We start from the raw sequence: 13,540 nt of genomic DNA, 5'->3' as shown, positions 1-13,540 counted from the left end.
AGATTTCAGAAATCTGAGATAAAATTGATATTATCTTCAGTATAAGCAATGCCTGCATCTAATCTATTCAAGTTCTTATTTTTTGAGTCATCTGAATAAATCAGAATAGAGTCTTTTATATTGATTATAGAAATTCTCTTCAAATGCTGTTCATATTCTTTCTCTTTTGATAGTTCACTTATTTATAAGTCTAGGATTAGATTAGGGTTTAGATGAGAATAACTGGAGTGATACCTCAGTGATTTCTTATTATCAAGAAAGAGTAATCTGCTGACCTTGTATAGAAGCAGAGTTCTCATATTCATCAATCAGATCTTCCTATAATATATTTAAATGATGTCATAGAGTGATTGGAAACCGGTTCAGACAGTCTGCGGGATGGATGAAATCATCCGCATGAAAGCAATGAGCCGTGTGGAACCGCAGTGAGGCCTTGGCGCGGCCAGAGGCGTGATAGTAATCAAGAGCTGCTAACTCTATTTATTATATAAGAGATAGAAATAAAGGTAAAGAATTCATGAGAAATAAAATTTCTTACAAAAGCAGACACTTATAGAAATTTTAAAAAAATTTATAAAAAAATTAATAGTGAGTTTAAAACACTGTAAAAGCTTTATACAACTTTTTGAAAACAGTAATAAGTATTACATACAAGTCTTTCTAATGAAATTAAATAATATTTTTTCTCTGATATCTTCTACACTTAATTTAATTATTTTAAAATTAAAAGTTTTATATTCTGAGTAAATTATTAAGCTGAGTAATTATTCTCTGAATTAATTATATATGTTTATATAATATATTCTGCATATAGTTTTAATCTTTCATAAATAATATTAATATCTTATTACATTGTTATGCTATGATTGAAAATTAACAGCTCTATAGAGTGCTTTTTGAAGTTTGTTGAGTTGAATGAGTTTGTTTGGTGATGAGTCACGTTATCTCAGTAGTAAAGTAATGGTTAGTAAGAGGTCCGTTATCCTCCGAGAGAAGATTGCCATGATAGAAGCGGCCGGGCCGGGGGTATGTAATTGTTATTGGATTCATTTCATGCGCTAAACCCTAAATGGCCTCGGCGTACATATGTTGAATACTTGCCTGCAGCCTCTCTCCTCTTCAGCCGCAGGCTTGATCCTCATCTGCCTGCTCTCGCTGCCAACAATTCTTGGGTTTTGGTGTTCTTCCAGTCATCGTCCGCGAGGTGTACATAATGGCTGCTGCATGCGTTGAGGCCAGCCTGACTTTGGCCCCCCGCGTATACCTTGTTAGAGAGCAGCCTCCGCGCAAGAATGGACCTCGACTTTTAACGACAATTAATAGTGTTGTGATGAACCATTCTGATGGGATCACTCTTGACGAAGAAATCATATGCCCCTTGTCATATGCACCCTACATGCGGTTAAGCCTCGCTCGCGTCTAGTCTCAGCTACCGGATGCTTGTCTGTCTGTCTGCCTCCCTGTCGAGATCGCCCTTTCTACCTTTCCGACTTCCCTGTCGACTGAAGGATCTGTTGGCCCTCCAACATCAAGTGTTTGGACAAAATGCGTGCAGATGCCTATTTGAATTACCGAATGTATTCGGGCTACCGCCAAAAAGGTAATTTGCTCCTCAGTATCATACCATTACAAGATTACGAACAGAATATTGTGCGTTATCCCGCTCGGGTTTGGATAGCTCAGCGGTCAGTCACCAACTGGAGGGAATTTGAGAAACGAATTGAATGGCATTCAGTCCAAAGTTCCCGCGCGGTCAAAGGACTCATGACGGCTGCTCAATTTCCTGTGCCGTTGTCTCGTCCGCGGACCCCGCCCCCAGACATTACAACTGGCTCACCCGGGCTAGGTGCCTTGGCTATTCCTCTAAACATTGCCAGGATGTGGTTATAGACTTTTCGCATTTTCAGGCTACTTTTTCTATATTTGGTAAATTAACCTGTATTCTTGCTCGACTCGCCTCTTTTTAGTAATATTTACTTTTATTAGATCGAGGCTAAGAGACTTAACTTCCTTTCTTTTTCGACATCCGCACTTGATATGTATATGGGCAAGCCCCCCCATGGCCAACAAACGAGTTGAGGGTTCAGATTTATCGGAATCCTGTATGATCTTCTTTTCAACTGTTGTGAAACCTCGACCTGCTCGACTCGACTTTCTCCTTTTTCTCGTTCGTCTTTGTTCAAATCGTTCTATGGTCCTTGTGGCTTGAATATCCTTTGTTTGCAATTCCTCACAAGATCAGGACCGGGAGTTTACCCTTGTGGTGGCCCTGGCGTACCATATTTTCCCAGGCAGATCGTGCTTCTTGGAGATACGAAGGCAACCAGTGGATTCACCGCTCCATGCAGTATTTTAATACCTCCAGCTCTGCCACTTGAACGGCGTGGGCTCGGCTTGTGAAGAACGGAACACCGCGGCATTTTGGGGAGGATATAATAATCATCAGTGCTTCCTCTCCCCCACCAATCATCAACATCATCTCACAGCATTTTTGGGATCCAGGACACTCTCCTCATCCCCTAGCTTGGCAAACAGCTTGATTATTTCCTAGCTCTAGCGGTTTAGAATCAGAACGTCTCTTTAAATATGCCTCTGAACTGGCTCCAAGACTACCTGGAAAGGCGCAGAATCCGACGGAATGGAAATCGAAGAGTCCTTGATGAGCGATTTGGGGATCCTAATATTACCGCACCGATGGCGGGGGGCTGGAACCAACTGCCAGTAAATTCGACAGCTTCTGGGGAACAAGTCTTGCTGGGTGCTGAACAAGATAGCAACGGAAAGGGATCCAATATCTGGGTGAAATGCTGCCTTTGTGACCGCGAAGACGAAAAGGATACCCTGAGTTCCAATCCCCAGCCTTCATTGACTCGCACCGAGAGGGAGTGCAGTACGCCAAATCCCTCAGCGCGGAACTCTGGTGGTCCTAGCTTCGTTTACAAGCCTGCCAGCGAGGAATTTTTCAAAGAAATGGCCGGGATAGGCAAATCAAAATTGTCACCTACAGGACCCAGTTCGAACGACAGCGAAAAGCACAGAAGCAAAATCTCAACCATAAGCTCTGATGCCAGTTTCGTGGACCCCGTTATGTCGGATATCCCACGTCACCCTTCATATCATAGCCGACCTCGCACAGCATCATCATCAAACACGCCTGTTGGGTCCAGAAGCCCATGCAGCACATTCGTTTCCTCCGGCGACAGGCAGCCCTTCCAAACCAGTCCAGCACTTTCATTTTTAAACACGCCAAGCACAGCGAAGCAGAGCTCTGCTGGCAGCATCTATTTAGACCCGGAGAAGACACCACTCGAGCCGGTCAACGAGCGACATCATACCCCGGTCCCCGTCCAACCAACAGTGACGACTAAGTCGAAGAAGAGTCGCAAGAAGCAGAGAGCAGTTACAGAAGAACTTGTTCCTTCGGATGAGGATCTATTTGGATAATTGCATTTTTACTTGTCTTCCTGGTTATATCTGGCTGGCTCAGACTGTTGATATTTTGGACATTGTTCGTCATGAGACCGTACTTTACGCGGCCATTTGAGTCATCGGGACAGCAGATTCAATATGATTTTCCGTCAATTAACCGCGAACCTTTGACCTACTTGTGGCGCTGTTGGGTTGGATATAGATTTTATTTTACTACGGTCTCTAGACCTATTGTAACTTTAGATTTTTGCATTTCACTTTTTTTTCGTTTATACCCAGGGCAAAACATCCAGTTCGATTTCTTTTGTTACTTGCTTTAAGGTGGTCAATTTCCAACGGGAGGAAACATTGTATACCCTGGTGTACGGAGTTAGTTCTATTATTTTTGGGTATTTTATTGGATAACCCAATCCAGCATATTTGAGCGCTGTATGTTTTCAGTGTTATGACTAACGGATTCATTATGTATGATAAACTTTTGACTCGGGCTCAACATTATCACTAACCTTCATATTCATTGGATCACCATGGTGATAGAATTGTTGTTAAATATCATGTCAAATGGCAGCCCATTGCGGCACAGCAGCGTAGCACTACTGTCTAACGTTTCTTCACCGGCTACACGCGTTTCAATCAACCGTCGAAGCTAATGGAACCCACACTTAAAGCTATCACTTACTCCCTCCTCCCGATCTAGCCAGCATTATTTTTTCGGATGGTAAACGATTCGTCGTGAACCTTTGTTCCTCCCAGGCTACTTTGCGAAGGTACCTTTCGACTGGGTCTCCAACGCCATGGTAGACCAAAGAAGTTGGCTTTTGGCCCCCAGGATCTTGTTGCTGCCAACAGCCGTTGCCACCTGTCCAATGTTGACCCAGTTGCAATATTCCTTGAATGACCCGTTCTTGCTTTTTTTTTTCCCCTGTGCGTTTTTTCGAATTCTTTTGTGACCTAAAAAGAAGGACTCTGAGATGCAGGGGCACCAGTTCATATCCTAATAGCCAGTGGCGCGACACACATACAGTACAAGGCAAGCTTCCCCTCTCCCCCCTTTTGCCCTTACCCCTCTTTTTGTTCATGACCATGCGTAACAGAACCTAAGCTGTGATTTTCTTGTGCTAATGTCTGACAGGGGTGGCTGACGGGTAAAACCACACTTGTTTCGGTCGCCTATTGCCGATCAGTGCATTCATTCCTTTGCGTTTTCTTTATCCGATGAAGCGGGAGAAGGCAGGAGAAAGTCACCAACAGCAATGCAAGCGGCCGTTAGGACTGATTGGGAGACCATTTCTGCAACAATTCTGGACTATGTTAGCGTGAGGATTCGATAGGTGTCTTATAGTTGTTTGGGGGGGCGTGCTTTGGGGGCTGCAATGTTTGATCGCTTAACACGACCAACTTTTAGGGCAAGATTTTGTGCTCTAATTTTCGTATCAATCGACTTCGGCCCCAAACCTATCAGGTGGGTGAGCTTGCTGCTTCCTGCGGGATGGCTTTCGGCCTGACTCGCGAATCGATCGCTCAGTTAAACACTTCTTTGAAGTTCAGGCGAATACATCTGCGATTTCAACTTGTCCATTTTCCAAATGAAGACAACGGGAATGATTACAGAAATGCGGGGCAATCGGCGGTATGGAACCTCAACCTTAAGTTAGGATTCCAACTCTGACAATTGCCCGGATACCTGCTGCCTTCGGGTGATGCAAGTGTATTCGGTCAGCTACATGACTCAGCCAAAGGATAAAGAGGCTGGCTGCTTATCCGAACCAGGAAGTAACAGGAAGTAATGAACCTGTAAGGTTGTGGAGCAGCGTCCGCCCCAGTGGCGTTGCCATAGCGATCCATACCGGAAAAACGTAGGCTTATTATACGACCGGGTTATGGTTGTTCTGCTGTGCCAGTCACTGACACCGCTGCTGAACTGTAAAACTTAATATAATGATGAATTAGCCATGAAATCACTGTAAATGAGTTATGAACAGAATAAAATCATCATTATATTGACAATATCACTGATTTCTATCTATATAATCACTAATTCTAAAAAATGTCTCATTTATCAGAATCATTCTCTATTGAAAATCTATCATATCTCTCTATAATTTCTCTCAGATTCTCTGAATTATCTTTATATTATTATCATCATTTCTTGTCATATTCATATTAACATTTATTTTGAAGAACTTATAAATTGATGTTGAAGTTTGTAAAGAGTCAGTATCAATAATTATTCACTGTTTAAGAGAGAGAATTTCAGAGAAATTAGAAGCTATGTATTTACTTATTTATATTATTATTAACTTCTGTATAAATCTGAGAATTATTTTGCTGATTCTAGAATGTTGAGAGTTTCAGAGCTGCTTATAGTCAGAGAATTAACTAGAGTTAGAATATCAGAGAAGAAAGAGAAGAGAAGATCAGTAGCAGTAGCAGAGATATTAGTATTAACATCAGTATCAGTATCAGTGACAGAGATAGAAAGAGAATTATCACTATTATCAGATTTCTCATCACACTTCTATTAATAATCAGTGAATCTCTTGAATTACTTTAATATTTCATATATTTTAACAGTAATATTCAATGCATTCTGATTGATATTATTTATCACATTTATAAGATTCATCATTGCTTATTTTTAAGCTTTAATATAGTAATTTACTATTATTAAAATCTCATACTGCACTGCAAGCCTGCTTAGACTGACTGTGTGACCGTGTCTGAGACTACTGATCAGAACCAGAATTTTTGATAGTCTCATTGCCAATTCAACAGATCTCATTACACGGTTCTAACATTAGATAGTAGTCTCATACTGTCTCAGTGAAACTTACTGTCTACTCTTATCACATTTTTCAAATGAGACCATGATTTTCACTTCTCAATTTAAATTATTTTTATTGCTTTAAATGACTTTAAATCTCATTTGAGTGTTACCAAAAAGTGTTACTTTTTAAAAAATTAAAAATTGTGGCGTTCACTCTTGCTACTTTCTGAGGCTTCTGCCTCTTTCTTTCTGAGGCTTCCGCCTCTTTCTGAGGCTTCTGCCTCTTCCTTTCTGAGACTTTCACTTCTTTCTGAGACTTTCATCTCTTCCTTCTGTATGACTTCTGCCTCTTTCTTTCTGAGGCTTTCACTCCTTCCTTCTATAAAAGTCAATCACAATAAACAAACAAGCATGTATATATATATATATAGAGGCGTCCGCCCATCTCCATCTTGAAGAACAAGACAAGATTTACCTTTTTACATGTATGATACATGATCAGCATACACTACAGATGATATATGCTGCAATTTGATAGCATATCTCATTAAGAACAAGATTCTCAGTTCTCTTAGATTCTGCTTCATCTTCAAAAGATGTAACACTGATGATTAATCTGAGTTGCAGACAACAAAGTTCAGTCAACTGATGATTGATCTGATTGATTTCTCTACATTCTTTTCATCTTCAAGAAGATACAATACTGATGATTGATCTGAATTGCAGACAATGAAGTTCAGTCAACTGATGATCAGTCTGATTAGCTACTCTACCTTTTTTCATCACTGCAGCTGATAATCAGTTCAGTTGTGATAGACTCACTCTATACACATCTATTACACACTGCAATGGAGCAGGACAGGTGTCTCACTAGAAGTGGCTCCTGCCAGCCGCTCCGCTCCACTGGGCTGGACAAGTTCACTGAGAAGCAAGCTTTCTGTGAACCCACTCAGGGATCTGATGCTGGGCGCGTCTACTCGCAGATGACAGCAGAGAAACACACTGTCATGATCACAGAGATCTGACAGAACACAAATGAACAATATGATAGTATCAAGAATCAAGTCACATCATACAACTATGTTAAGACAGAGAACATTCTTATAAGAGTGTTCATCAGGTGTTACAATGATGTTAAGACAACCCTTGACTCAGTTCCTATCACAGAATGAAAAAATGTCATTGATTCTTGACTACAGACTTTCTATACAGAGGTTACAAAGTATACAAAAGAAAGGGGATCAATAGCTTCAAGCTATGTTGAGTTTAATGACCAGAGTCATGTTCCTTCTGACAAAGCTGCTGTATTAGATACAATTGAGAAGTTGAAGTAACTGAAGTCTCAGCTGACTCAGTGAGAAAGTGAGCTAGATGAGTATGAGCATCAGCTCAATCAGCAGTAGAATCAGCTGAATAAGTGTATCACTCTTATTGATAAGCATGTCAACAAGCTTCAGAACAATCTTCAATGTTTGATAGATGAAAGAAGCTGACTGACAGAGACATGAAGCAACTTCTGCATGAAGAAAGCAGTGCTCATCACTCAGAGACAAGAGCAGCAGTGTGAAAATCAACAGCAGCAGGAATAACTGACTCAAGTTGAAGATCATGATTCTCTCACTGAATTCTCTTGATAACTGAATGTCTTATTTGATGAAGGCTTCAAATCACTTCCTAGGGCCCTGCAGACATTCACAATCCCAAGAGAGCTGTATAATGCTGAGTGAGATGCATTCAGAGACAGAACTCATCACTCAAACATGATGAGAGATAGATTTAATTTCACATAAGAGACAGACATTTCATGCTTCATCTATGACATAGAAGAGAATCAAGTCCACAGAGAGTAAGCACTCACAGTACTCTTGAAGAGAGAGGCCTGTCTCACTTATGATTATAGTGACTTCTCACTAGACAATAGATCTCATTCATTCTCATGATGAATCAGTGATGCAGTTCACTACACTGAAGATGATGAATAAGAGCATTCAACACAACTGAGAGCAGGTGATGTTATACTGTTCAATTCAGTGAAAGCAGATGTAATGACATTTATCAGTTGTCTAGAGTTTATCATCATGCAGAAGAGAGAGAATGCAGTACTTTGAGTCTTTTCATTATACTTGAAGAGACAGGTATTAGAATGACATAACAGCCTGTCTACAGAAATGAGAAAGAATATGAGTACTTCTCTTCTCATCACAATTGACAAGCTGAGATGAGAATTTCAGCTATTGAAGAGAGAAGTCTGAGTGAAAGCTCAAGAACTGTGTTTCTTCTTTGAGAAGTCAGATAAGCTGCTATTGACACTGTATATCTTGTGAAAGATTAACTTACTGTGAGTCACCTCAATCTCTGACTCTGTGATGATGAAGAGACTTCTATGAAAAGAGTTGAAGTTGAATCTATCTCTGATCACATCTCTTGTTCTCACTAAGCATCTGAATGACTTTCAAAGAAGAATTAGAGACAATAAGTCAGCTGCTCAATACACTTAAACTGATTAAAGAACTCAATTCACTGAATATATATGAGACTTCAGATAAATTGATTAAAATAATAACTGTCACTCTTATCAGACCCCCTTGACCAGGTCATATATAAAAACTATCAAGTCATCTGTGCCTGCTGCGGACTCTGTGATGACTCTCTCTGTAAGCATCCCTGCAGTGAGCAGGCTGTTAATTAGGCGTGCAGAGGGCAAACCACCAGCGCCTGCAGTAGGGTGCTATGTGTGTGAGAGCTCTCATTACATCAATCACTGCCTCAGAAAAGAGGACCTAGTGAATCAAGTTGAATAAGAGAGTGACAGAGAAGAGAATGATGATCTATTATAACTAGATCTCAGTCTAGATTTCAACAGTAAGTCAGAAAAATAGACAATGAGTCAGGCACTGAGAGGCCTGCCTCATTCATGAATACTCTCTCAGACAATTATCTGAGTATGTTTAACACTGACATATATGCTATCACAGTGTGTGATGTCCTCACAAGTGATTAAGAATATATTAGTGAACTGTAGTACTTACTCTACATCTTTCTTACTATTTTCATTGATACTCTCTGAGATGATCTCTCAGTTTGCATTGATACAGGCGCGGGTATATCACTTGTTAACACAGTGATAGTAAGCTTATTCTTTCTCTGATATCAGCTGACTGCTCTGTCACATGACTGATGTGTATGCATTTGAGAAGTTAATTCAGATACAAATGAATTGAACCTATTCATATCAACAGCTCTCACTCTAAAGGCAGATGATGAGGCTCTTTTCCATCTGAAGAGTGAATTTCACCTGGTGTGATATCTCAGGTGCAATATGATTATAGCAAATGATATATTATCATCAGTGAGAGCTATCATCAATGTTCATGACAAGTGTATTGTATTTCATGAGAAATATGCTATAAATGCCAAGATCATCAGAGACACTATTCATGCAGGTAGAAACTCTCTCTCATTATAAAAGTAAAAAAGAATCACCATCTGCACTGTGAATGCCAATATTATCAATAATGATTCAATAGAGGAGTCATCTCTGTTTTCTATCTCACACACAGAATTATTTCTATTGACAGACACAGAAGATCATGATAATTCCCTTCAGATTCTCACAGCAGATGCTCTCACTGAGTGAGTCAAAGCACAGATATCAGATCACTGAGCAGTGAGTAATCATGAGACAATTCAGAAGATCATTGATTAACATCACAAACTTTTTGATCTTAATCTGAGATTATTTTCAGACAATGTGAAGATGCTGCTATAATTCATTAATGAAGATGATTTTTCCAGACTGAAGCAGTGACTATATCCTCTCTCACAGAGGGATTGAGAAGCAGCTGATCAAATCTTGAACTCACTTATTTGAAATGAGAGAATTGAGAGGGTTTCTCTTGAGGCCAAGAACTCTATCACTTTTCCCACATTCATGGTCTGATATAAAGAGAAACTGTGTGTGATTGTGAACTTGCAGAAGATCAATCTATGATTGCTTTCAAATGCATATTCTTTACTGACACAGCAGAATATTCTGCAGTTATTGAGCAGTTTCATAGTGTTCTCATCAATGAATATCTGTCAAGACTTCTTTCAACAGCTCATAGAAGATTCTGATCACTTCAAAATCACCTTTATCACACTGCACTGAGAGCTTGAACACTTTACAGTTACTACAATGAGATTGACAATCTCATTCAGATTCTTCCAGTAATGTATGAAAGAGATACTGGCACAATTCTTGTAGCAATTCATCTTGATCTATGTCAATGACATCATCATCTTCTCACATTCACTAAATGATCATCTTCATCACATGCAGGCAGTATTCACCACCCTCAAGGTATCTGAAGTGACAATGTTCTTATTCAAATGTCATTTTGCCTACCTCTCTGTGTGTTTACTGGGCCATCACATTGGCTGACTGGGAATATTCACTCAGAAGAAGAAGATAGCTGCTATCATAAACCTGGCCTTCTCTATAACTCTCAGAAAGCTGAAGAAGATTGTCAGCCTCTTCAACTATTACTGCAACTTCATGAACTTCTACACAGATAAGATAGAAGCACTGAAAACACTCAAAATCAGAATGCTGTGCAACAGCTCTCAAACAGGTCAGAAAAGAGCATCATATGCAGTGAGAATCAAATTGATTGAGTTTGAAGCATCCCCGCAATTTCAAGCCCTACTCACAGAGGCTCAACTTTCCTTCAATACTGTTAAACAGGCCTTAATGAACACTTCCATGAGAGCATATCCTGACTTCAAGCAATCATTCATTGTGTACATGAATTCTAGCAAACAGCATGAGATAGAGATCATGCTGCATTAGATGAGTACTGATGAGATTGAGAGACTCATTCTATTTCTATCACAACAATTGAACCCAGCAGAGAGACAGTATTGAGCAACTGAATTAGAGTGCTTGAGATTGATATGAGCTCTGAAAAAGCTTTCTCAATACCTCAATAGCAAATTCATCATTGTGACTGATCACATTGCACTCATATTCACTCTTCAGTCACTCATCACAGATCATCAGAGCAATCAATTGATGAATTGAGCTCTGACTCTTAGTATGTATATCCCACGCATGAAAATCTGCTATTGCAAAGACACTTCACATCACAATGTTGATACTCTCTCTCAATTACACACTCTCACAGACAATTCTGAAGAGATTCTGCAAGATGATCAAGAAAAGATATGCTAAGCACTCACTCAGTAAGCTGATGAAATCAAGGATGAGTTCATCACTGCTGTATCCAACATAGGCATCACTCTCTCAAATGATATCAAAGACCAATTGTGTAAGAACCTACTGGCTGATCCAATCTTGGAAAAGGTCTATTGTAAAGTGATGTGAGAGGGAAAATATCATTTATTCACACTTCAAGACAGTCTCCTGTTCTTTGCCAATGATCACCTCTGTATTACACAGACCTTAGCAGGAGACCTCATTCACATATGTCACAATGCTGCCGGACACCTGAGTCTTCATCGGACAGAAGACATTGTGCGCTGATCCTTCTTCTTATCTCACACTTGTAAACAGATTCTCAATCACATCTCACATTGTCTCAATTATCAACTGTCTAAGTCACTCAATCACTCTCAGTGAGGGAAATCACACCCCATCTCATCTCTGAAAGAACCATTTGAGATTCTGTCAATTGATTTCATTACAGAATTGCTGATAAGTGACAGCTGTGACACAATACTGACAGTCACAGACAAATTCTTGAAAGTCATCATTCTGATCACTGAGCAAGAGAAATGGGACACTCTGTGATGAATGAAAGAGTTCTACAGAGAAGTAGTCTGCTGCTGACAGCTCTCACTGATCATTATCTCAGATAGAGATCTCAAATTCACATCACAATTTTGAAAGAGCATTCTTCAACAGATGAGAATCAAGAGCTGAATGACAACTGTCTACAATTCTCATTCAAATGGTCAGAGTGAGTGAATCAATCTCACTGTTGAAATCACCTTGCAAGTGCTTCTCATAGGCAAGTATGAATCATCTTGAAGAACCCTACTCAATCAGGTAAAAAGAGCCCTGAACTCAGTAGCTGCTCACTCAGTGGTAGTCTCCTCATTTGAATTGCTCACAGAAGTCAAGCTGAGGTGACTGCTGCTGAGAGATAAAGAAGCCTCAGCAGATGCAGCTGAATTCATCACAGTTCATGACACTGTACAGTAGAACACTCTAGATTTATACACTCTCACAAAAGTCAAAATGATGGAATTCTTCAACTGCTTTCACACCCAATCAGTTATTAAGATGAGTGACTTTGTCTTCCTTAACCTGGCCTGCAAGAATGAAAAAGAATATACTGTTCAAGAATCTTCAAAGATCTCATCCCTGCAAACTGGCCTGTTTGAGGTTGTTGTGAAAGTCTCTGATGTTGTCTTTCATCTACTACTTCTCTTCAAGTGATGCATGCACTCTGTCATTTCTGTTATTTATTTGGAAAAAATGCTCCTACATCCTGCAGACCTTGAACATCCACTCTCAGAGTCAGTCATTGTGGCTAATCAGCCTCAATTTGAAATTGAAAAGATCATTGACAAACACACAGAGAGGGGAAAAACATATCTTCAGGTCAAGTGAAGAGAATATGAAGACCTGACCTGGGAATCTCTCAACATGATTGTGAAGAATACTTCAGATCTTGTCAAAGTCTTCATGGCCAAGAGGCCTCACGGGCGACCACATCAAGCCTAAGAGGAACAGGCAAGAAAGAGAATATCATGAGTAAAAGTAATAAGAAAAAAGAGAGGAAGAAGAAAAGAAAAGGAAATTCATTATCACTATTTTTAACTACTGACTGCAGAAGAAAAAGAAAAAAGAAGAAAACAGAACAAAGAAAAGCAAAATCAGAGGCCTTTCACTCATCACATTCATCCCAAGCCTCTCATCAATCATTCTCAAGCTCATGTTGCAGCTTCACCTCCTGTTTAGTGAGATGTGCATTCCAGAATGCAATGTCTGCTGACAGGCTGTCATTCATGAGATTGCTGAAGCATGCCTCACTAGGCAGCTTGAAGAAATGATTATCATTGATGATGTTATCTACAGCTGAGATCACATTAGCAAATTCCCTGATCTTGTCTAACTTCTTCTGAGCAGCCTGCACAGTGTTCAGATTATATTTATCAAGATTAGATAATCACTTCAACACCTTCAGATCCTATGTCATACAGTTGATAGTTCAATTCTCAGAAGATAAAATTGATGACTACTGCTCATCACTTATCTTGATGTTCTCAACCACTCTGACAGAAGTTGAACTAGCATCTTCCTCACTAATTTGAACATGCTTGATAGGTTTCAGAGTG

General features: G+C 39.8%; 6 protein-coding genes across 9 annotated transcripts; 4 read left to right on the top strand and 2 right to left on the bottom strand.

Annotated features, from left to right (window-relative positions):
* Positions 1-1,213: 1,213 nt before the first annotated feature.
* Positions 1,214-1,423, top strand: BDCG_03107 (uncharacterized protein; the record flags this gene model as incomplete). The annotated part of the gene is made up of 1 exon (XM_045418706.1): positions 1,214-1,423. One exon carries the CDS (start codon positions 1,214-1,216, stop codon positions 1,421-1,423), a length of 210 nt encoding a protein of 69 aa, XP_045275217.1.
* A 122-nt stretch (positions 1,424-1,545) lies between these two features.
* On the top strand, positions 1,546-1,890 carry BDCG_03106 (uncharacterized protein; the record flags this gene model as incomplete). The annotated part of the gene is made up of 1 exon (XM_045418705.1): positions 1,546-1,890. One exon carries the CDS (start codon positions 1,546-1,548, stop codon positions 1,888-1,890), a length of 345 nt encoding a protein of 114 aa, XP_045275216.1.
* A 696-nt stretch (positions 1,891-2,586) lies between these two features.
* BDCG_03105 (uncharacterized protein) lies at positions 2,587-3,444 on the top strand (the record flags this gene model as incomplete). The annotated part of the gene is made up of 1 exon (XM_045418704.1): positions 2,587-3,444. The coding sequence occupies one exon, from the start codon at positions 2,587-2,589 to the stop codon at positions 3,442-3,444; it is 858 nt and encodes a 285-aa protein (XP_045275215.1).
* BDCG_03104 lies at positions 2,623-5,177 on the bottom strand. 4 transcript variants are annotated; one of them, XM_045418703.1, is made up of 3 exons: positions 4,790-5,177; positions 3,936-4,730; positions 3,347-3,786 (listed from the first exon to the last, which is right to left on the bottom strand). In XM_045418703.1, exon 2 carries the CDS (start codon positions 4,512-4,514, stop codon positions 4,101-4,103), a length of 414 nt encoding a protein of 137 aa, XP_045280309.1. In that variant the 5' UTR covers positions 4,515-4,730; positions 4,790-5,177; the 3' UTR covers positions 3,347-3,786; positions 3,936-4,100. The 4 variants fall into 4 exon arrangements, with proteins under 4 accessions (XP_045280308.1, XP_045280309.1, XP_045280307.1 ...); XM_045418700.1 differs by having other exon boundaries at positions 3,347-4,047; positions 4,109-4,730; XM_045418702.1 differs by having other exon boundaries at positions 3,347-4,730.
* A 1,867-nt stretch (positions 5,178-7,044) lies between these two features.
* Positions 7,045-7,221, top strand: BDCG_03103 (uncharacterized protein; the record flags this gene model as incomplete). The annotated part of the gene is made up of 1 exon (XM_045418699.1): positions 7,045-7,221. One exon carries the CDS (start codon positions 7,045-7,047, stop codon positions 7,219-7,221), a length of 177 nt encoding a protein of 58 aa, XP_045275213.1.
* Positions 7,222-13,119: 5,898 nt separating this feature from the next.
* On the bottom strand, positions 13,120-13,451 carry BDCG_16684 (uncharacterized protein; the record flags this gene model as incomplete). The annotated part of the gene is made up of 2 exons (XM_045425885.1): positions 13,120-13,332; positions 13,404-13,451. The coding sequence occupies 2 exons, from the start codon at positions 13,449-13,451 to the stop codon at positions 13,120-13,122; spliced, it is 261 nt and encodes an 86-aa protein (XP_045280306.1).
* Positions 13,452-13,540: the final 89 nt, after the last annotated feature.

The sequence above is a fragment of the Blastomyces dermatitidis genome (assembly GCF_000003525.1).
Source record: "Blastomyces dermatitidis ER-3 genomic scaffold supercont1.3, whole genome shotgun sequence".
NCBI classification, from domain to species: domain Eukaryota; kingdom Fungi; phylum Ascomycota; class Eurotiomycetes; order Onygenales; family Ajellomycetaceae; genus Blastomyces; species Blastomyces dermatitidis.
This window is presented reverse-complemented; position numbering and strand designations above follow the sequence as displayed.

Excerpts from the sequence above, each read along its gene's own strand:
- BDCG_03104 (XM_045418700.1), bottom strand. The coding sequence starts at position 4,514 with ATGGTCATGAACAAAAAGAGGGGTAAGGGCAAAAGGGGGGAGAGGGGA. Across the intron at positions 4,048-4,108 it reads GGCTAGATCGGGAGGAGGGA|CCGGTGAAGAAACGTTAGAC; the intron begins GTAAGTGATAGC and ends AAACGCGTGTAG.